Source organism: Salvelinus sp. IW2-2015, linkage group LG10, assembly GCF_002910315.2.
Source record: "Salvelinus sp. IW2-2015 linkage group LG10, ASM291031v2, whole genome shotgun sequence".
NCBI classification, from domain to species: domain Eukaryota; kingdom Metazoa; phylum Chordata; class Actinopteri; order Salmoniformes; family Salmonidae; genus Salvelinus; species Salvelinus sp. IW2-2015.
This window is the reverse complement of record NC_036850.1, coordinates 21050398-21070916: the sequence shown is the minus strand read 5'-3', so window position 1 is coordinate 21070916 and position 20519 is coordinate 21050398. Positions and strand designations below refer to the sequence as shown.

The following is a 20519-nucleotide window of genomic DNA, read 5'->3' as shown; positions in this document are numbered from 1 at the left end:
TGCACTCCACACTGCCCTTCACACCTGGATAAAAGGAACACCTATGTGAGAATGCTATTCATTGACTACAGCTCAGCGTTCAACACCATAGTGCACTCAAAGCTCATCACTAAGCTAAGGACCCTGAGACTAAGCACCTCCCTCTGCAACTGGATTCTGGACTTCCTGATGGGCCGCCCCCAGGTGGTAAGGGTAGGTAATAACACATCTGCCACGCTGATCCTCAACACGAGGGCCTGTACTCCCTGTTCATGACTGCGCGGCCAGGCACGACTACAACACCATCATTAAGTTTGCCAATGACACAACAGTGGTAAGCCTGATCACCGACAACGATGAGACAGCCTATAGGGAGGAGGTCAGAGACCTGACCATGTGGTGCAAGGACAACAACCTCTCCCTCAACGTGATCAAAACAAAGGAGATGATTGTGGACTACAGGAAAAAGAGGACCGAACACGCCCCCATTCTCATCGACGGAGCTGTAGTGGAGCAGTTGAGAGTTTCAAGTTCCTTGGCGTCCACATCACCAACAAACTAACATGGTCCAAGCACACCAAGACAGTCGTGAAGAGGGCACGACAAAACCTATTCCACCTCAGGAGACTGAAAAGATTTGGCATGGGTCCTCAGATCCTCAAAAGGTTCTACAGCTGCACCATCAAGAGCATCCTGACTGGTTGCATCACTGCCTGGTATGGCAACTGCACGGCCTCCGACCGCAAGGCACTACAGAGGGTAGTGTGTACAGCCCAGTACATCACTGGGGCCAAGCTTCCTGCCATCCAGGACCTCTATACCAGGCGGTGTCAGAAGAAGGCCCTAAAAATTGTCTGAGACTCCAGCCCCCGTAMTCATAGACTGTTCTCTCTGCTACCGCATGGCAAGCGGTATCGGAGCGCCAAGTCTAGGTCCAGACTACTTGCGTTACGCTGCTGCTACTCTCTACTATTATCTATGCATAGTCACTTTAATAGCTCTACCTACATGTACAGTTGAAGTCGGAAGTTAACATAGACCTTAGCCAAATACATTTAAACTCAGTTTTTCACAATTCCTGACATTTAATCCTCGTAAAAAATTCCCTGTCTTATGTCAGTTAGGAAAATCACTTTATTTTAAGAATGTGAAATGTCAGAATAATAGTAGAGAGAATTATTTATTTCAGCTTTTATTTCTTTCATCACATTACCAGTGGGTCAGAAGTTTACATACACGCAATTAGTATTTGGTAGCATTGACTTTAAATTGTTTAACTTTTGACAAATGTTTCGGGTAGCCTTCCACAAGCTTCCCACAATAAGTTGTGTGAATTCTGGCCCATTCCTCCTGACAGAGCTGGTGTAACTGAGTCAGGTTTGTAGGCCTCCTTGCTCACACACGCTTTTTCAGTTCTTCCCACAAATTTTCTATGGGATTGAGGTCAGGGCTTTGTGATGGCCACTCCAATACCTTGACTTTGTTGTCCTTAAGCCATTTTGCCACAACTTTGGAAGTGCTTGGGGTTATTGTCCATTTGGAAGACCCATTTGCGACCAAGCTTAACTTCCTGACTGATGTCTTGAGATGTTGCTTCAATATATCCACATCATTTTCATGCCTCATGATGGCATCTATTTTGTGAAGTGCACCAGTCCCTCCTGCAGCAAAGCACACCCACAACATGATGTTGCCACCCCCGTGCTTCACGGTTGGGATGGTGTCCTTCGGCTTGCAAGCCTACCCCTTTTTCCTCCAAACATAACGATGGTCATTATGGCCAAACAGTTCTATTTTTGTTTCCTCCGATCAGAGGACATTTCTCCAAAAAGTAAGATCTTTGTCCCCATGTGCAGTTGCAAACCGTAGTCTGGCTTTTTTATGGCGGTTTTGGAACAGTGGCTTCTTCCTTGCTGAGCGGCCTTTCAGGTTATGTTGATATAGAACAAATTTTACTGTGGATGTCCTAACCGACTTGCCAAAACTATAGTTTGTTAACAAGAAATTTGTGGAGTGGTTGAAAAACAAGTTTTAATGACTCCAACCTAAGTGCATGTAAACCTCCGACTTCAACTGCACATTATAACTCAATTACCTCGACTAACCGGTGCCCACGCACATTGACTCTGTACCGGTACACCCTGTATATAGCCTTGCTATTGTTATTTTACTGCTGCTCTTTAATTATTTGTAACTTTAATTTCAATTTTTTTGTAGGTATTTTTCTTAAAACTGTATTGTTGGTTAAGGGCTTGTAAGTAAGATTTCACTGTAAGGTCTACACCTGTTCTATTTGGCGCATGTGACAAATACAATTTAATTTGATTTATATCCCTCCATGCCACAAGTATGCACTCAAGAACATAATAAAACACAGGAGACAACACAGCCACTGTCACACATGCAATTAGAGGATATACGTTCATACCCTGTATTTAGATCATCAGCATCACGTATAGCCAAAATGTGGTTTTCATTATCCATATACAATAATTACACCGACAATAGAGCTATTCAGATACACTCTACACGTGTGGTATCGTTTTCCCCTAAATGTGCATGAGAAAAGTTCTTATTTTTGCAGAACAATGTTTGACTATAATGCATATAAAACCATTACTCTGTCTGAGAGCAGTAGGACAATACACTGTCTGAGAGCAGTAGGACACTACACTGTCTGAGAGCAGTAGGACACTACATTGTCTGAGAGCAGTAGGACCCTACACTGTCTGAGAGCAGAGCAGATTAGGACATTACACTGTCTGAGAGCAGTAGAACTACACTGTCTGAGAGCAGTAGGACACTACACTGTCTGAGAGCAGTAGGACCCTACACTGTCTGAGAGCAGTAGAACCTACACTGTCTGAGAGCAGTAGGACATTACACTGGCTAAGAGCAGTAGGACAATACACTGTCTGAGAGCAGTAGGACACTACACTTTCTGAGGCAGTAGGACATACACTGTCTGAGAGCAGTAACACACTGTCTGAGAGCAGTAGAACCCTACACTGTCTCTGAGAGCAGTAGGACATTACACTGTCTAAGAGCAGTAGGACAATACACTGTCTGAGAGCAGTAGGACACTACACTTTCTGAGAGCAGTAGGACATTACACTGTCTGAGAGCAGTAGGACAATACACTGTCTGAGAGCAGTAGGACCCTACACTGTCTGAGAGCAGTAGGACAATACATTGTTTGAGAGCAGTAGGACACTACACTGTCTGAGAGCAGTAGGACACTACACTGTCTGAGACAGTAGGACCTACACTGTCTGAGAGCAGTAGGACACACACTTTCTGAGAGCAGTAGGACAATACACTGTCTAAGAGCAGGAGGACACTACACTGTCTGAGAGCAGTAGGACACTACACTGTCTGAGAGCAGTAGGACACTACACTGTCTGAGAGCAGTAGGACCCTACACTGTCTGAGAGCAGTAGGACACTACATTCTTGAGAGCAGTAGACAATACACTGTCTAAGAGCAGTAGGACACTACACTTTAGAGAGCAGTAGGATATTACACTGTTGAGACAGTAGGACACTACACTGGCTAAGAGCAGTAGGACATTACACTGTCTGAGAGCAGTAGGACAATACACTGTTGAGAGCAGTATGACAATACACTGTCTGAGAGCATGATGACAATACACTGTCTGAGAGCATAGAACACTTACACTCTCTGAGAGCAGTAGGACAATACACAGAGCAGTAGGACATTCACTGTCTGAGAGCATAGGACACTACACTGTCTGAGAGCAGTAGGACACTACACTGTCTGAGAGCAGTAGGACCCTACACTGTTCTGAGAGCAGTAGGACATTACACTTTCTGAGAGCAGTAGGACAATACACTGTCTGAGAGCAGTAGGACACTACACTTCTGAGAGCAGTAGGACACTACACTGGCTAAGAGCAGTAGGACATTACACTGTCTGAGAGCAGTAGGACAATACACTGTCTGAGAGCAGTAGGACAACTACACTGTCTGAGAGCAGTAGGACCCTACACTGTCTGAGAGCAGTAGGACCCTACACTGAGAGCAGTAGGACATTACACTGTCTGAGAGCAGTAGGACAATACACTGTCTAAGAGCAGTAGGACACTACACTGTCTGAGAGCAGTAGGACCCTACACTGTCTAAGAGCAGTAGGACACTACACTGTCTGAGAGCAGTAGGACAATACACTGTCTGAGAGCAGTAGGACATTACACTGTCTGAGAGCAGTAGGACATTACACTGTCTAAGAGCAGTAGGACAATACACTGTCTGAAGCAGTAGGACATTACACTGTCTGAGAGCAGTAGGAACATTACACTGTCTGAGAGGCAGTAGGACATTACACTGTCTAAGAGCAGTAGGACAATACACTGTCTGAGAGCAGTAGGACATTACACTGTCTGAGAGCAGTAGGACATTACACTGTCTGAGAGCAGTAGGACATTACACTGTCTGAGAGGCAGTAGACATTACACTGTCTGAGAGCAGTAGGACATACACTTCTAAGAGCAGTAGGACATTACACTGTCTAAGAGCAGTAGGACAATACACTGTCTGAGAGCAGTAGGACATTACACTGTCTGAGAGCAGTAGACATTACACTGTCTGAGAGCAGTAGGACAATACACTGTCTGAGAGCAGTAGGACATACACTGTCTAGAAGCAGATAGGACAATTACACTGTCTGAGAAGCAGTAGACATACACTCGTCTAGAGAGCAAGTATAGGACATTACACTGTCTAAGAGCAGTAGGACACTACACTGTCTGAGAGCAGTAGGACACTACACTGTTAAGAGGCAGTAAGGACATTACACTGTCTAAGAGCAGTAGGACATTACACTGTCTAGAGCAGTAACATTACACTGCTCTGAGCAGCATTAGGACACTACACTGTCTGAGAGCAGTAGGACACTACACTGTCTGAGAGCAGTAGGACATTACACTGTCTGAGAGCAGTAGACATTACACTGTCTAAGAGCAGTAGACAATTACACTGTCTGAGAGCAGTAGGACAATTTACACTGTCTGAGAGCAGTAGGACATTACACTGTCTGAGAGCAGTAGGACATTACACTGTCTAAGAGCAGTAGGACAATACACTGTCTGAGAGCAGTAGGACACTACACTGTCTAAGAGCAGTAGGACATTACACTGTCTAAGAGCAGTAGGACATTACACTGTCTAAGAGCAGTAGTACTTCCACTTGAACCACAGTTGCCTCTCCCCAAGATGCTTCTGTTTATTCAGTTGCACAACGAACATTCCATTCAGAAAACGATTCTGGTACCTTCAATTCTGAACTCTCCCACTCCGGCAAAGCTCCAGTTTCTCTTTTCACCAATCCTGTTTAGTGCCACAGGTGTCTGGAGTTGACTTTGGAAACCCTTGACTGTAAACCATTGACAGCACAGGAGGCGTGGAGAGCCCAGCCTCCCTACAGAGTAGTTGTAGTGAGTGAGGGGACCAGGAACAGCTGGTAGTAAACCAGTCTGCTCTATCGAAGCCTGCAAGAACATTCCTTTCTGAGTTCAACAGGAGAGAGGGCCCTTTCCATTGCCCCTGGATGTCCCAGTGCAGGGTAGAGCATGCACAGGGAGGGACACTGAGGTACTGTGGAACAGCATTAGCACACGGCTCAGTCTAATGTATTAGGAGGTGGCTGGATATAGTGCTGTTCTTCAAAACAATTCAGTTAATAGTCAGAGATCAGAGGAGCCAGAGGTGGTATAATATAGTATAACATACTTAGGGTTTAATGGTCAAAAGAGATAAATATAACAAAACAAAAAAACAACTTTGGATTATATGTTTTTGTGCTAAATCATCTGTCTGATTCAGTCAAAATATTAGCTCTGGGTAATTTGATGATTGATGGATGGAGAATACATTTCCTGCAGCATGGTTTCTTGATCAACAGAGACACTACAGGAGCAATAAACATGGAACAGTTAAGTGTTAAGGAATATTTTATTACTAAGTACAATACAGAAAATGAGTGGTCCGAAAAGAAAATGTGTATTTTGTGCCCTTGTCATCACGCCAGGCAGAGAGAGAGAGTAACATTAAGAAGAGGATTATCATGACACAATCATTCTAGGCTCAATGGGACACACTCATTGTAATCTTCAGCTGGAGATCATGAACAGGGTCTTTATGAAGGCTTTAAAGTGCAAAGAGTGTTCCTCTTTAGGGATGACAATGCACGCTCACAATGACTTTCTCAAGTATATAGCTCTATAGCTCTGTGCATCCTGGAATCAAGTTGAATAGGAAGAACAGAGTATAGAACAAGCATCAATATTGTCTTTTCCATGATAATGAGCATTCAAGCTTATGAGGCCCGGCTGGTGAGAACCCCCCCCAAAATTGCCTTAAAAAAAATTTCCACATCCATCTTCGATCTGAATACGTTTTTCCAGTTATGAAAAGAATCGAACCCCAAAATTCCCCAAAACCTGACTGACTGACCACGTGATGATGAAGACGAGTTAACGTGGTGAGACAGAGCAGCATGAGAGTGTCCAATATGCTGTAGTAGAAGAAGTGGTCCAGTATGCTGTACCTGTTTCCAGTAGGTCCAGTATGCTGTACCTGTTTCCAGTAGATGTCCAGTATCCTGTTTCCAGTATGTATGTGTCCAGTATGCTGTACCTGTTTCTAGTGTGTCCAGTATGCTGTACCTGTTTCTATTGTGTCCAGTATGTTGTACATGTTTCTAGTATGTGTCCAGTATGCTGTACCTGTTTCTAGTATGTGTCCATTTTGCTGTACCTGTTTTTAGTATGTGTCCAGTATGCTGTACCTGTTTCTAGTATATGTCCAGTATGCTCTACCTGTTTCCAGTATGTGTCCAGTTTGCTGTACTGTAGGTCTTATGGAGTTTTACCAGGTCTCTACCCCTCACCCTCTCACTTTCCCTGTGTGGAGAGCCTGTTGAGGCAGGCCTGACGGAAGGCCGGTCGGTCCCTCATCTCCAGCACACAGTCTCTCACCATCTCCATGAACATGGAGGGCCACAGCTTGTGGAGGGAATCCCTCTTCAGGTTGGTGTCAGATGCCCTCTGGACCTGAGCCTGTATGTACTGCTCCATCATGGCTCCGCGCTCCGATGACGACTCCATAGCACCCTCCTGAGGAGATCCAGGGAACAGAGGACTGTTAGCTTTGACACTGMGGAGAGGAAGTCTCCATTGATCATCCTATTGGATAGTAATCATGTTACATTGTAAATCAGTGATCCTCAATCCTTCTCCAGGAGAGCCACTGTCTRCAATACTTTTATTGGCTAAATCAGGTGTTTCACTGCTCAAGGAGCAGGTTGAGGATCACAGCTGTAAATGTATGAAACATGCCCTCAAGAAAGCTGCTACAGTATGAAGCATCAGGTATACAGTGACAGGTAGTGGTGATGTCCACAGTAGCAGAGTGAGTGCAGCCAGTCTATCCTGGTCCCAGATCTCTTTGTGATGGAAGAGATCTGGGACCACCAGGRTAGACTGGCTGCTTCCACTCTGCTACTGCAGTCATCACCACTGGGACCAGGCTACAGACAGAGTGATAGTCTGAGAGTGCTGACCTCTGGGCTCTCCGCTCCCACACTGCAGCAGTCTCTACTGGGGTAGTTGAACAGGGCTCTGCTCAGGCCCTCTCCCAGCAGCTTGCCGTTGTCACGCAGATCCTCTGGGCTCAAGCCTGCACGGCGCCCACGCCCCTCCAACAGAAACTGCAGCTGACGCTTCCTAGAGAGATTAAGGCTGAAGGAGGCGCGAAAGAGAGAGAGGAGAGGGAGAGAGAGAGCAAGAGAGAGAGAAGAGAGAGAGAGAGGAGAGAGAGAGAAGAGAGAGAGAGAACAAAGAGAGAGAGAAAATATTAGAGAGAGAGAAATAGAGAGAAACAAAAGAGGAGAAATAGAGAGAAACAAGAGAGAGAGAAGAGAGAGAGAGAGAGAGAGAGAGAGAGAGAGAGAGAGAGAGAGGAGAGAGAGAGAAGAGAGAGAGAGAGAGAGAGAGAGAGGAGGGAGAGGGAGAGCAAGAGAGAGAGAGAGAGAGAGAGAGGGAGCAAGAGAGAGAGAGAGAGAGAGAACAAAGAGAGAGAGAGAAACAAAGAGGATAGAGAAAGAGAGAGAAGAGAGAGATGAAGAGAGAGAGAGAGAGAGAGAGAGAGAGAGAGGAGAGAAACAAAGAGAGGAGAAAGAGAGAGAAACAAAGAGATAGAGAAAGAGAGAGAGAGAAGATTGAGAGAGAGAGAGAGCGAGAGCGAGAGCGAGAGGAGAGAGAGAGAAAGAGAGAGAGAGAGAGAGAGAGAGAGAGAGAGAGAGAGAGAGAGAGAGAGAGAGAGAGAGAGAGAGAGAGAGAGAGAGAGAGAGAGAGAGAGAGAGAGAGAGAGAGAGAGAGAGAGAGAGAGAGAGAGAGAGAGAGAGAGAGAGAGAAAAAAAGAGAGAGAGAGAGAGAGAAAGAGATTGAGACAAGGCAGAAGTAGTTTGGGGGTGGGGGTGCTGTGTTTTTTTTGTTTCAGAAAAACTAAATGACCCTCACTAAAGACGTCCATATCGGTCCGCTAATACAAGACTAGCAAAGGCCCAGTGCACTATATTTTTTATACTAAATGTATTTGAGTGTTTACCAGCATTTGTAACTTGAGTCTGATGATCATCTGTACAAAACAGTTAATCCGATAATACTTGTGGAATATAAAAATACGTGCTTGATATATGTTTAACAGTTTCTTGAAAAACTTTGCAAATATATACATGTTCATATTTTTTCATACTAGTCCCCTGTGGGAATCAAACCCACAATCCTAGCATTGCAAGCACCATGCTCTACCAACTGAGCAACATCATATCATCACAAACCACTTGATGTATCAATGTACTCAATTACTGTATTGTGCATTGTTCTTCTTCATGGTGATGGAAAGTCTACAACTACAAACCTAGATGACCAGGCTATGTACTATACAGTAATGTACATTTACATTAAGTGGTTTGTAATGATAGTAGATTAATACTGCACAAAAAGTGGTTGTTTCCCATGTTATTTGATCAAGAAAAATCTTGAATTTGATGTGGATGTTTTGTGTCTTTACGTCTTTACCCATAACTTTTCACCATTTAATGTAATGGTTGAGGACAGGGTTTTGTTCTTTCTGGATTCCATTAGAATAACAATCACAGAGGAAGGGACAGGGCAACAACTCTTACAATTCCAACTATTGAATCCTGCAAGATACTGTTCTTAATTATACAATTATACTACCTTATTTGCCAAAGCGGAAATTATGAGATTTTTTTTTCTGCCCACGCTATAGACGTCTATATCGGTCCGCTAATACTAGTATTGTGTGTTTTTGTGATTTTTTTTTGCAAATAATAATACATCCGATTTTTCAGGGGGTGCTGCAGCACCCTCAGCACCCCTACTTCCAGCGGCTATGCAAGGGGGACAGGTGAGTTAGACATGTCTGGGGCATCAGGGCATCCAATAACCCTGCCAGGGCCAGTGCCATCGTCAAAGAAGGGAATAACAAAGTATCACAATACACGTTTCGACAAATAGTAATGGCATTCACTCAATGCTCTGCATTAACACATCTGTCAAGACTGGTATCAGATACTATGACAGTAGTGCCGACATGAATTCCATGGAAGCCAAGCCAAACAATTACGAACAATGCATTGGGAATGATAAAGTACTTCTACATAAATGTAGTTAATTTGTACAATGTTTTAAATCAGTTCTTCATCAGTCGTATAGTTTTCAGCAGCAGGATTGGTACAGATGTAACCAGGATGAGAACATTAATAWAGGATGTTAGCTACATCAAACATCCCTGTCCATCATTATTCATCTCATGAAATTCAGCACTGCACCAACATGTTCCAAACGCTGGTGCCAGAACTCTGGAGTAGTCATTGAGACGGAGGCTGCAGGCTAAAATACCTACTGGGATAAGTGTGTGTGCTTGTGTCGGAGACAGAGAGCCTGAACACTGTATGTATAGGTGGGCAGAGGATCAACTGAGTGGTGTGTATCTATCAAACAGCCCCCATTCACCATAGCTGAGCATGTACTCTACTGTACAATGATACTGTACAGTAGACTGGAGGTTGAAAGCAAACACCCCAGTATAACAGCCCACACCATCAACTTCAGCCCACACCAATTCACTGAGAAGAAGGATGAACCACTCCTACATTGGGTTCAGGACTCTTTTCTGGCCTCCAGTCATTAGTATTGTATCACAGACATGAATGTCAAAACTATCACATGATGGTTCACACAACAGAACAAGCTGCRCCCCCCAAAAAATTGTCTATCTTCAGGCCTTTTGGCCGTCTCCCATGTTCAACGACTTTCGATTATGACTTGGTCCTTAACCGCAATAAACTAAAAGCATTATAGCAGTCATAGCCTTTGCCTTCACAGCCTTCACAGTAATATCTGCCCTACCCATGACCATATGTGTTCCCTCATGGATTGTCCAAACCTAAATATGACTGTATAATGCATATCTCAGGGTTATACATGTCTGTACTGGATCTGAAACCATTTACTGATGACAAGAGTGAACTCCCATCTTAATTATTACAGGACTACACWCTCCATCTCTGAGGAGAGGTTTTCCTGGAAGGACCAAACTACAGGGAGTAGTGTGCACTGTGCAGAGGCTGAGAGGGGAAAGTTTAGACATTGTTTTATATGGAAGGTTAAACCTTAATCAAATACACACACATTACAGGACTTAAAAGGTTAGGGCTGTTGCAGAGTAGGTCAGTGGGCTCAGTTGGGGGAAAAGGGATGAATTCCATAAGGCAGCTCAAGGTAAAGTATTGTTTGATACTCAGACATTTCTTCCATGCTCTGCTCTAGAAGGCCCAGGGGTGTTGTGGGTAATCGTACAGAGTGAACCTGAAGGGACAGATTAGGGAAGTGAACTAACTGCCATGCACGTCCATTTCTCACAGCGAACGATAAAAACGGCAGCTGCTAGGGACAGACAAGCCCTGGCCTGTCATCTCAAGGCCTCACACAGACAGAGATATACAGTACATTTACAGTACATTACACATACCTGCGGTACACACACATGCATAAAGAAATACACATTCAAAGACATTCCAAAGCCACAGCCCTTGTAAAACAATATATTAGTCAGATACACATTACACACAAAACACTCTGGCACTCATTCAACTTTTCAGAACATATTTTGCAGTGTACCAAGTGTTTTGTGATTCATAAAGAAGAATTAATTCAAGCCAACAGGGAAGTAGGGAGATTTATGATATGAATAACCTTAGGCTACATGTTTGATCTCCATGGAGTGGCCATCACATCAATTGTTTTTTCATCTGCCCTGTACCAGTTTATAAAAACTGTCTTTATAATATCAAGTTAACTAGTATTTCTGGAGAGGTCAAAGTTCATGTTATCAACCATACTATACATATGAAATATTTATTTGACAAAACTATGCATTATCACGCAATGTCAGCAGGTTAAAGCGAATACCGTTTCACTTGATGTGAAAAGAATGATCAGCTCCCGGCTATTGATAGAGCGTGGTCCTTTGTAGCTCAGTTGGTAGAGCATGGTGCTTATAACACCAGAGTAGTGGGTTTGATTCTCGGGTACACCCATTTGTAAAAATGTATGCACGCATGACTGTAAGTCATTTTGGATAAAAGCGTTGGCTAACTGGCATATATTATTGTGTTTTCTATATCGGGCGTCAGTGAGTATGAGTTATTAAAGAGGAATTGGAAGCCAGCAGAATGMCAGTTGGCCTTTTGTTTGCCAATGAACTTTGAACAGTATTCTCCTGACAGACAGGGCTCTGCTCGGGGCACTGAGAGAGATGCCACTACAGCAGGGCTGAGGAGGCGTGACCCCTTCAGTTCAATGGCATGTTTTGCTTTGCTTGGCTGTGTTTCAGTGACCAGGATGACCAGGAGTGATATAGTTGAAGAGCTGTTGGCTGGGGAGAGGAATGGGAACGTGAGGAAGGTGCCAGGTACCCACCCTACCCCTGGGACACCGCTTCCAACCAACTCCCTATGGCTCCTCGATGCCAGGCTTTGTCTACGCTTCACACACAGACTCATTAACATACGCACACACACACACACACAGACACACACACAAACACACACGCACGCATTACACAAACTGATAAACACACTCAGACAGGTTCTCTAGGGTACAGTGAACACKTGTAATTAAAGTGTAGCTAATGTTTTTGTTTGGTAACCTGAGTGAGCGCTGTCACGTCCCTGACCTTTTTCCTTTGTTTTGTCTTTGTTTAGTATGGTCAGGCCGTGAGTTGGGGTGGGCAGTCTATGTTATTTGTTTCTATGTTTAGGGTTGTTAACTAGCCTGATATGGTTCTCAATCAGGGGCAGGTGTTTTACGTTTCCTCTGATTGAGAACCATATTTAGGTAGGCTGTTCACACTGTTTGTTTGTGGGTGATTATTCCTGTGTCAGTGTTTGTGCCACACGGGACTGTTTTCGTTCGTTTCGTTATTTCATTCGTGTGTTCCTTCCTGTTCGTGCGTTCATGTTATATGTTCTCAAGTTCAGGTCTGTTAACGTCGTTTATTGTTTTGTAGTTTATCAAGTGTTTTTTCGTGTTCGTCTTTCTTTAATAAAACAAGTATGTATTCTACCCACGCTGCGTTTTGGTCCGATCCATGCTCCTCTTCAGACGAGGAGGAGGACGAGCGTTACAAGCGCTGTGTGTTAATCAGTGCCAGGTACCAGGTGTACCAGGTACCAGACTGTGGCCATGTCCGAATACTCATACTTACATACTACATACTTAAACTGCATACTATGTACTCATCGTTGGATACTATTTAGCACATACTGTTTAGTAAAAAGTATGCAGTATGCCACGGCAGCAACGCAGTAGCGGCTCCTGACTGGCTGAGTAGGTGGGGCGGGGCCGAGTACAGGTGGATTTTTCCAAATTCAACAGACATGCATTGCACTAACCGGCCTGGTAATTTCCAATTTGATTAATTTCTCTAAACTCTGAATATAATATGAATGGAGTTATAGGCCCATTCAGGCTGGTTACAGGCAGACTATCACATTGGACCTATACTGTAGTCCATATAGCCCATCTATCCTATTTAAAAAGGACTGAAGACAGTAACAGATAATTTGGTTAAATTTCAACATATTTAATAGTGAAACTAAAGTGCTGTAACATATATAAGTTCAATTAAATAGCCTAGTACACACACCAAAAATGTTCAAATGTTCAAATCAAAAGACTATTGCACAGAAAACGGGTGCATCGCAAATTCAGAACCGCAACATAATAAACTAAACCACTGATCATTGGGAACCATCCATAAATTAAATAATTAAATGGGTAGCCACGCCTACAAAACTAAAACAATTCAAGTGTCTAAATGAAAAGGCCTGACTAACATGACATCAATACCGCAGCCACATCCTGAGTCCCCGGTGCTGACACATTAACAAATCAAAAGATGGTTTAGTATTTAGTTTAAACGCTCTGACGAAGGCCAAGAGAACAATAAACACTTTTCAATGAGAAAACAGAAAGCCCCATAAAAAAATATAATCAATTATTCTGTTTTCAAATATGTATCCTACGATGCAATACTAATTTTAAGGAGAACAAAAACGACTTATCCTACATTTGAACACCAACCCAGGAGCTTTGCTATTCAGCATCTTCCCAATTAAGTGGTCAAGTTTTGTTGTTTGGCTACTTGAACAGAACTAGGGCCTATCACCCCCAGCCCACCTCTTCCAATGCATTATGGAAAAGTGTTCATGTAATTCTACTAGATGAAGAACCAAAAGGAATACAGTTGAAGTCGGGAAGTTTACATACACCTTAGCCAAATACATTTAAACTCAGTTTTTCACAATTCCTGACATTTAGGTCAGTTAGGATCACCACTTCACCACTTTATTTTAAGAATGTGAAATGTCAGATTAATAGTAGACAGAATTATTTATTTCAGCTTTTATTTCTTTCATCACATTCCCAGTGGGTCAGAAGTTTACATACACGCTATTAGTACTTGGTAGCATTGCCTTTAAATTGTTTAACTTGGGTCAAACGTTTCAGGTAGCCTTCCAAAAGCTTCCCAGAATAAGTTGGGTGACTTTTGGCCCATTCCTCCTGACAGAGCTGGTGTAACTGAGTCAGGTTTGTAGGCCTCCTTGCTCCCACACGCTTTTCAGTTCTGCCCATAAATGTTCTATGGGATTGAGGTCAGGGCTTTGAGATGGCCCCTCCAATACCTTGACATTGTTGTCCTTAAGCCATTTTGCCACAACGTTGGAAGTATGCGTGGGGTCATTGTCRATTTGGAAGACCCATTTGCAACCAAGCTTTAACTTCCTGACTGATGTCTTGAGATGTTGATTCAATATATCCACATAATTTTCCATCCTCATGATGCGCACCAGTCCCTTCTGCAGCAAAGCACCCCCACAACATGATGCTGCCACCCCCGTGCTTCACGGTTGGGATGGTGTTCTTCGGCTTGCAAGCCTCCCCCTTTTCCTCCAAACATAACGATGGTCATTATGGCCAAACAGTTCTATTTTTGTTTCATCAGACCAGATGACATTTCTCCAAAAAGTACCATCTTTGTCCCCATGTGCAGTTGCAAACTGTAGTCTGGCTTTTTTATGGCGGCTTTGGAGCAGTGGCTTCTTCCTTGCTGAGCGGCCTCTCAGGTTATGTCGATGTAGGACTTGTCTTACTGTTAATATAGATACTTTTGTACCTGTTTCCTCCAGCATCTTCACAAAGTCCTTTGCTGTTGTTCTGGGATTGATTTGCACGTTTCGCACCAAAGTACATTCATCTCTAGGAGACAGAATGTGTCTCCTTCCTGAGCGGTATGGCGGCTGCGTGGTCCCATGGTGTTTATACTTGCGTACTATTGTTTGTACAGATGAACGTGGRACCTTCAGTACCTTCAATAAAGTAAAGCGCTTAACGAACATCACTTGACATGAAAACAATTACACACAAAACATGATGGGAAACAGAGGGTTAAATACAAGTAGATTGATTGGGGAAATGAAAACCAGGTGTGTAGGAAAACAAGACAAGACAAATGGCTATATGAAAAATGGAGCGGCGATGGCTAGAAAGCCGGTGACGTCGATCGCCGAACGCCGCCCGAACAAGGAGAGGAGCTGACTTCGGCGGAAGTGGTGACATAAAGTCATGACATAATTTTCTGTAATTTTCCAAGCTGTTTAAAGGCACAGTCAACTTAGTATATGTAAAGTTCTYACCCACTAGAATTGTGATACAGTGAATTATAAGTGAAACAATCTGTCTGTAAACAAGTTTATTTATTTTATTTTACRGTTATTTTACCAGGTAAGTTGACTGAGAACACGTWCTCATTTGCAGCAACGACCCGGGGAATAGTTACAGGGGAGAGGAGGGGGATGAATGAGCCAATTGTAAACTGGGGATTATTAGGTGACCATGATTGTTTGAGGGCCAGATTGGGAATTTAGCCAGGACACCGGGGTTAACACCCCTACTCTTACGATAAGTGCCATGGGATCTTTAATGACCTCAGAGAGTCAGGACACCCGTTTAACGTCCCATCCGAAAGACGGCACCCTACACAGGGCAGTGCCAATCACTGCCCTGGGGCATTGGGATATTTTTTTAGACCAGAGGAAAGAGTGCCTCCTACTGGCCCTCCAACACCACTACACCACTTCCAGCAGCATCTGGTCTCCCATCCAGGGACTGACCAGGACCAACCCTGCTTAGCTTCAGAAGCAAGCCAGCAGTGGTATGCAGGGTGGTATGCTGTTGGCAGCAAGTGTTGGAAAAATTACTTGTGTCATGCACAAAGGAGATGTCCTAACCGACTTACCAAAAATATAGTTTGTTAATAATAAGAAATTGAGGGGTTGAAAAACGAGTTTTAATTACTCCAACCTAAGTGTATGTAAACTTCCGACTTCAACTGTATAACATCCTGGCATTTAAACTATACTCGATTTTTTWAAATTCACATACTCTATTTACGCATACTGAAACTGCGATTGCGTTGTTTCCCGCTATTCGTTGATTACGGTAGCATTTCCCTATATCTAGCTATTGTTAAAGCTGAAAAGAGCATGACATCCGGGCATTTAAAGTATACTCGATTTTCAAAATGACTCATACTTTTTTTTATAGGAATGACGGCCTACTATTTAGGATGCAAGTATGGGTATTCAGACGGCCTGTGTGTGTCCGTCAGTGCCAGTTACCATGTGCTGTGGGTAGGGAGCTCACCTGGACTCCTCCAGCAGTACTAGCAGGCGGCAGCGTGGTGTCTCGGTGGCAGCGATATGACCCAGCGTCCCAAACAGACGCTCTGCAGAGATCATGTCATTCATGGTCACCTGATGCACACACACACACCCAATATAAATGCACACACATAAGGGAAAAGGAAAAGGGCATCAGCTAACACAATGTTCAGAACATTACAGCACAAATATGCTGAATGACCAAACATGTTAGATTTTTTCTGAGTGTGTAGGTGGACCTGACCTCCAGGTTGTTGATCTTGTGCAGGTTGAAGTGGTGCAGGCGATAGATGAGGAAGGATCTCCACAGGGAAAGGCTGACTACAGGGTTCCCCACTGGGTGGATGGTCAGCTGGTCCAGACGTCTCACCTGGGCCAYAGCAGCCAGCTGGGGAAGACGGCTGATGTTGGTTTCCAGGAAAATCAGGTGCTGTATGGAGGAGACCATAATAAGTCAGGAAACCAGTCAATGGGTGGCCCTATCAGTATCCTATTGGCCAATGAGAACCCTCAGTTTAGAACTCCAACAGAGCGCATGTGTTACCATGGTGAGAATATGACTCCTATCATAGTAGCCAATGAGAATACTCTTTATTGAACGGTATGTAATCTGTAGTAAATGTGTTCTCACAGATAAGTTAGGGAACTTGACCCTTATGCGTGGCAGTGTTGGCACGATCGCATCAAAGTGGATGTAGCGGAAGGCTATGACAGTGACGGCCCCTGCAGTCTGGACCCCCCAGCCTCTCTCCAGGGCCTCCAGGGCCCCGAGGCCAAACAGGCGCAGGGTTTCCCCATCCAGCTCCGCCAGGTGGCTGTCTGACAGGGAGAGGCTCTGCAGGTTGGCACCCCCTGCCTCCAGGAGCCTGGAACACACAGAGAAACAGACAGTCAGCACACACACCTGAGGATGGGGACCTGATTTGTTAAGGAGGGTGCCCAGCCCCCCTTAGTAATTTTAAACATGATGGTGGCTCCCCAGGTACATGAAGTAATACCCACCTGGCCAACCCTCCACCCACCTGGCACAGTCACAAGTGTCCAGGATCATTAAGACAAAGGTATCTTAGTTAACATGTTCTGAAGAAGTGGGCCAATCAGTGGATGGGAGAGAAACAGCAGAAAGACATGATCTCTCTGTCCCTGTTGGAGCCTCACTAGCTGCCCTGGGTCTCTCTGCCGTCTCTCTGACACTCAGGGGACCTGCTGCATACCAGAGGATCATATGGCTCCACGGACCAGCAGTCCACACCAGCCATTAGAGTTCACCCACCAACAGCCTAATCAGTCTATTCATATTTCACACCCTTTAGAATGTAACACCACTGATCATGGGAAAAGAAAACACAAGGGAGGACTAATCCTGACACTATTGGAGCTGTAATCCTATAGGCCAAGTCTTGTTGGGCTGTTTGTTACAGAGTCAGGGGAGTGAAACAAGGCTTCTTTAAAAAGCCATCATTGTTGTCACACACCAAACCTGATCCCCTGAGGGTCACCTCTCTCTCTCTAGAGGACTGAGGACTGACTCCTACCCTCCTCTCATATCTCTGTCTGCTGGCCCCTTTTAGTGCATTTAAGACCTGGCAAGATGCTGTCCAGGTAAGCAGAGACAAAGAACAGAGAGGAATCAAGGAGAGTGGTCTGACAACCTGTAAGAGAGGCTTTGTACTGTGAGCAAGAACAGGAAGAAGAGATGATACAAAGATGGTCAAACAGGTGTGCTGACCCAGAAAGAGAGGGCTGAAGAGAACAGGGATGGTTCTGGTACAAATGAAGGTGTATTGGAACAGAGGAGATTAAAAATCTGATTGACTTGTGATTATCATGTAATAACCATGGCAGGACATTCTAAAGACCACTATCAAGGCTGTGGCTGCAGAGGGACACAAGGGAGCAGTTTGTTCACAAGCTGCAGGGTTACAGGTCTAGAGTTGACTCCAGCCCTAGGAGAAAGAGAGGTGAATGTGAGCCAGAGATCTTACTCTTTCTCTTTCTCTCCTTTCTCTCTCTTTCTCTCTCTCTCTCTCTCTCTTCTCTCTCTTCTCTCTTCTCTCTCTCTCTCTCTCTCTCTCTTCTCTTTCATTCTTCTACTTCCTCTCCTCTCTCGTTTTTCTCTTTCTCTTCGTTCTTCTCTTCTCCTCTCTCTCTCTCTCGGGGATCTCTTCCTCTCGTCTCTCTCTCTCTCTCTCTCTCTCTTCTATCTTGATTTTCTCTTTCTCGTCTATTCTCTCTATCTTCTCTTTCTATCTCTCTCTCTCTTCTTCTCTCTCTTCTCTCCGTCTCATCTCTCTCTACTACCCCTCCTCTCTCCTCCTTTCGCTCTCTCGGCCTCTTCTCTCTCTTCTTCTCTCTCTCTCTTTTTCTCTCTCTTTTCTTCTTCATCTCTTTCTCTCGTTTCTATCTCTCTTCTCGTTCTTCTCTCTTCTCTCTTCTCTCTCTTCTTTCATTTCTCCTTTTTTTTCTCTCTCTCTTCTCTCTCTCTCTTATTCTCTCTCCTTTTTCTCTCTCTCTCTTTCTCTTTTTTTTCCTCTTCTTTTTCTCTCTCGTCTTTCTCTCTTTTATTTCCTCTTCTGCTCTTTCTCTTTCTCTCTATTTCTCTATTTCTCCTTTCTCTCTTATCTCTTTCTCCTATTTCTCTATTTTCTCTCTTGGCATCTCTCTCTCTTTCTCCTCTCTCTCTCTCTCTCTCTCTCTCTCTCTCTCTCTCTTCTCTCTCTCTCTCATCTCTCTCTTTCTCTCTCTCTCTTTCTCTGTTCTCTTCTCCTCTCCTCTCGTCTCTCTCTCTCTTCTCTCCTCTCTCTCTCTTCTCTCTTCCGCTCTCTCTCCTCTCTCTCTCTCTCTCTCTCTTCCTCTCTTCTCTTCTCTCTCTCTCTCTCTCTCTCTCTCTCTTCCTCTCTCTCCTCTCTCTCTCTCTCTCTCTTTCTTTCTCTCTCTCTCTTTCTCTCTATCTTTCTCTTATCTCTCTCTTTTCTTTTCTCTCCTCTCTCTTCTCTCTCTTCTCTCTCTCTTTCTCCTATTTCTCTACTTTCTATCTTCTTTTCTCTCTTTCTTTCTCTCTTCTCCTCTCTCTCTCTCTTCTTCTCTCTTTTCTCTTTCTCTCTATTTTCTCTCTTTCTTTCTCTCTTCTTTCTCTCTCTTTCTCTCTCTTTCTCTCTCTCTTCTTCTCTCTCTCTTTCTCTCTCTTTTCTCTTTCTCTTTCTCTCCTTCTCCTTCTTCTCTCTCTCTATTTTTCTCTTTCTCTTTCTTCTTTTCTCTCTCTTTCTCTCTTTCTCTCTTCTTTTCTATCACGCTCTTTCTATTTCGCTCCTTTCTCTCTCTCTTTCTCTCTCTTACTTTTCTCTCTCTCTTTCTTTCTCTTCTTTCTTCTCTCCTCTCTCTTTCTCTCTCTTTCTCCTATCTCTGAAGATTAGACACGTCTTTCACTGACTGGCGCCTGTCTTGTCTATTGCTGGCCCAGACCTCCGCTCTGCTCTGTGGGAGCCCTGTGTTGTCCGTCCGTCCGCTCTGTCCGTCCGTCCAGCTAGTATCTCCCTGGATGAGATGCTTCCTTCCATGTGGCCAGTAGTACCCCTTGCTCTTACATCACCAGTCATCATCCTCGCCTGCCCCTTCGGTGTCAGACGCTGCGCTTCCTTGAAACGCGACACTGTTTGATTAAGATTGGGTTTTACACCACTGCGTGGTGGGTCGTATGTAGGTAGCAACACAGCCTGCTAGGAAAAATTGTGTTTATTAGCTAATGTAATTCCTGGGTTGTTTTTTAAGGTTGGGTTTTCTCCCAGGTTATTACCACTCTGAGGGGAAATGGAGTATTACAGCAGGCGTTTATGACTGAACTCTGAGGCAGCCATGGGCAGTTCACTGGACTCTCACACACACCCATACCACGCACGCACGCACACGCACCAACGCACGCACGCACGCACCACGCACCCGCACGCACGCACGCACGCACGCACGCACGCACGCACGCACGCACGCACGCACGCACGCACGCACACACACACACACACACACACACACACACACACACACACACACACACACACACACACACACACACACACACACACACACACACACACACACACACACACACACACACACACAGAAGGTCCTATAGAAGAGACAGTAGTCATGGTGGCCTTAACACGGCTTAACACTGTAGCTATGTGACCTTTAACCCTGGTTGTCCTGAATTTCTTCTGG

The 20519-nt window shown here is 44.4% G+C and overlaps 1 protein-coding gene across 2 annotated transcripts in view; it reads right to left on the bottom strand.

Annotated features, from left to right (window-relative positions):
* Window positions 1-5928: 5928 nt before the first annotated feature.
* The window catches only part of LOC111969515 (leucine-rich repeat-containing protein 49), a 90530-nt gene continuing 75939 nt past the window's right edge, over window positions 5929-20519 (bottom strand). For both annotated transcript variants that reach the window (XM_023995696.1, XM_070445466.1), the window contains 5 exons: window positions 16939-17173; window positions 16552-16737; window positions 16291-16400; window positions 7557-7719; window positions 5929-7110 (listed from right to left, as the gene is read on the bottom strand). In XM_023995696.1, the coding sequence (XP_023851464.1) occupies window positions 6889-7110; window positions 7557-7719; window positions 16291-16400; window positions 16552-16737; window positions 16939-17173 (916 nt within the window). In that variant the 3' untranslated portion in view covers window positions 5929-6888. The remainder of the gene's footprint in view (window positions 7111-7556; window positions 7720-16290; window positions 16401-16551; window positions 16738-16938; window positions 17174-20519) is intronic.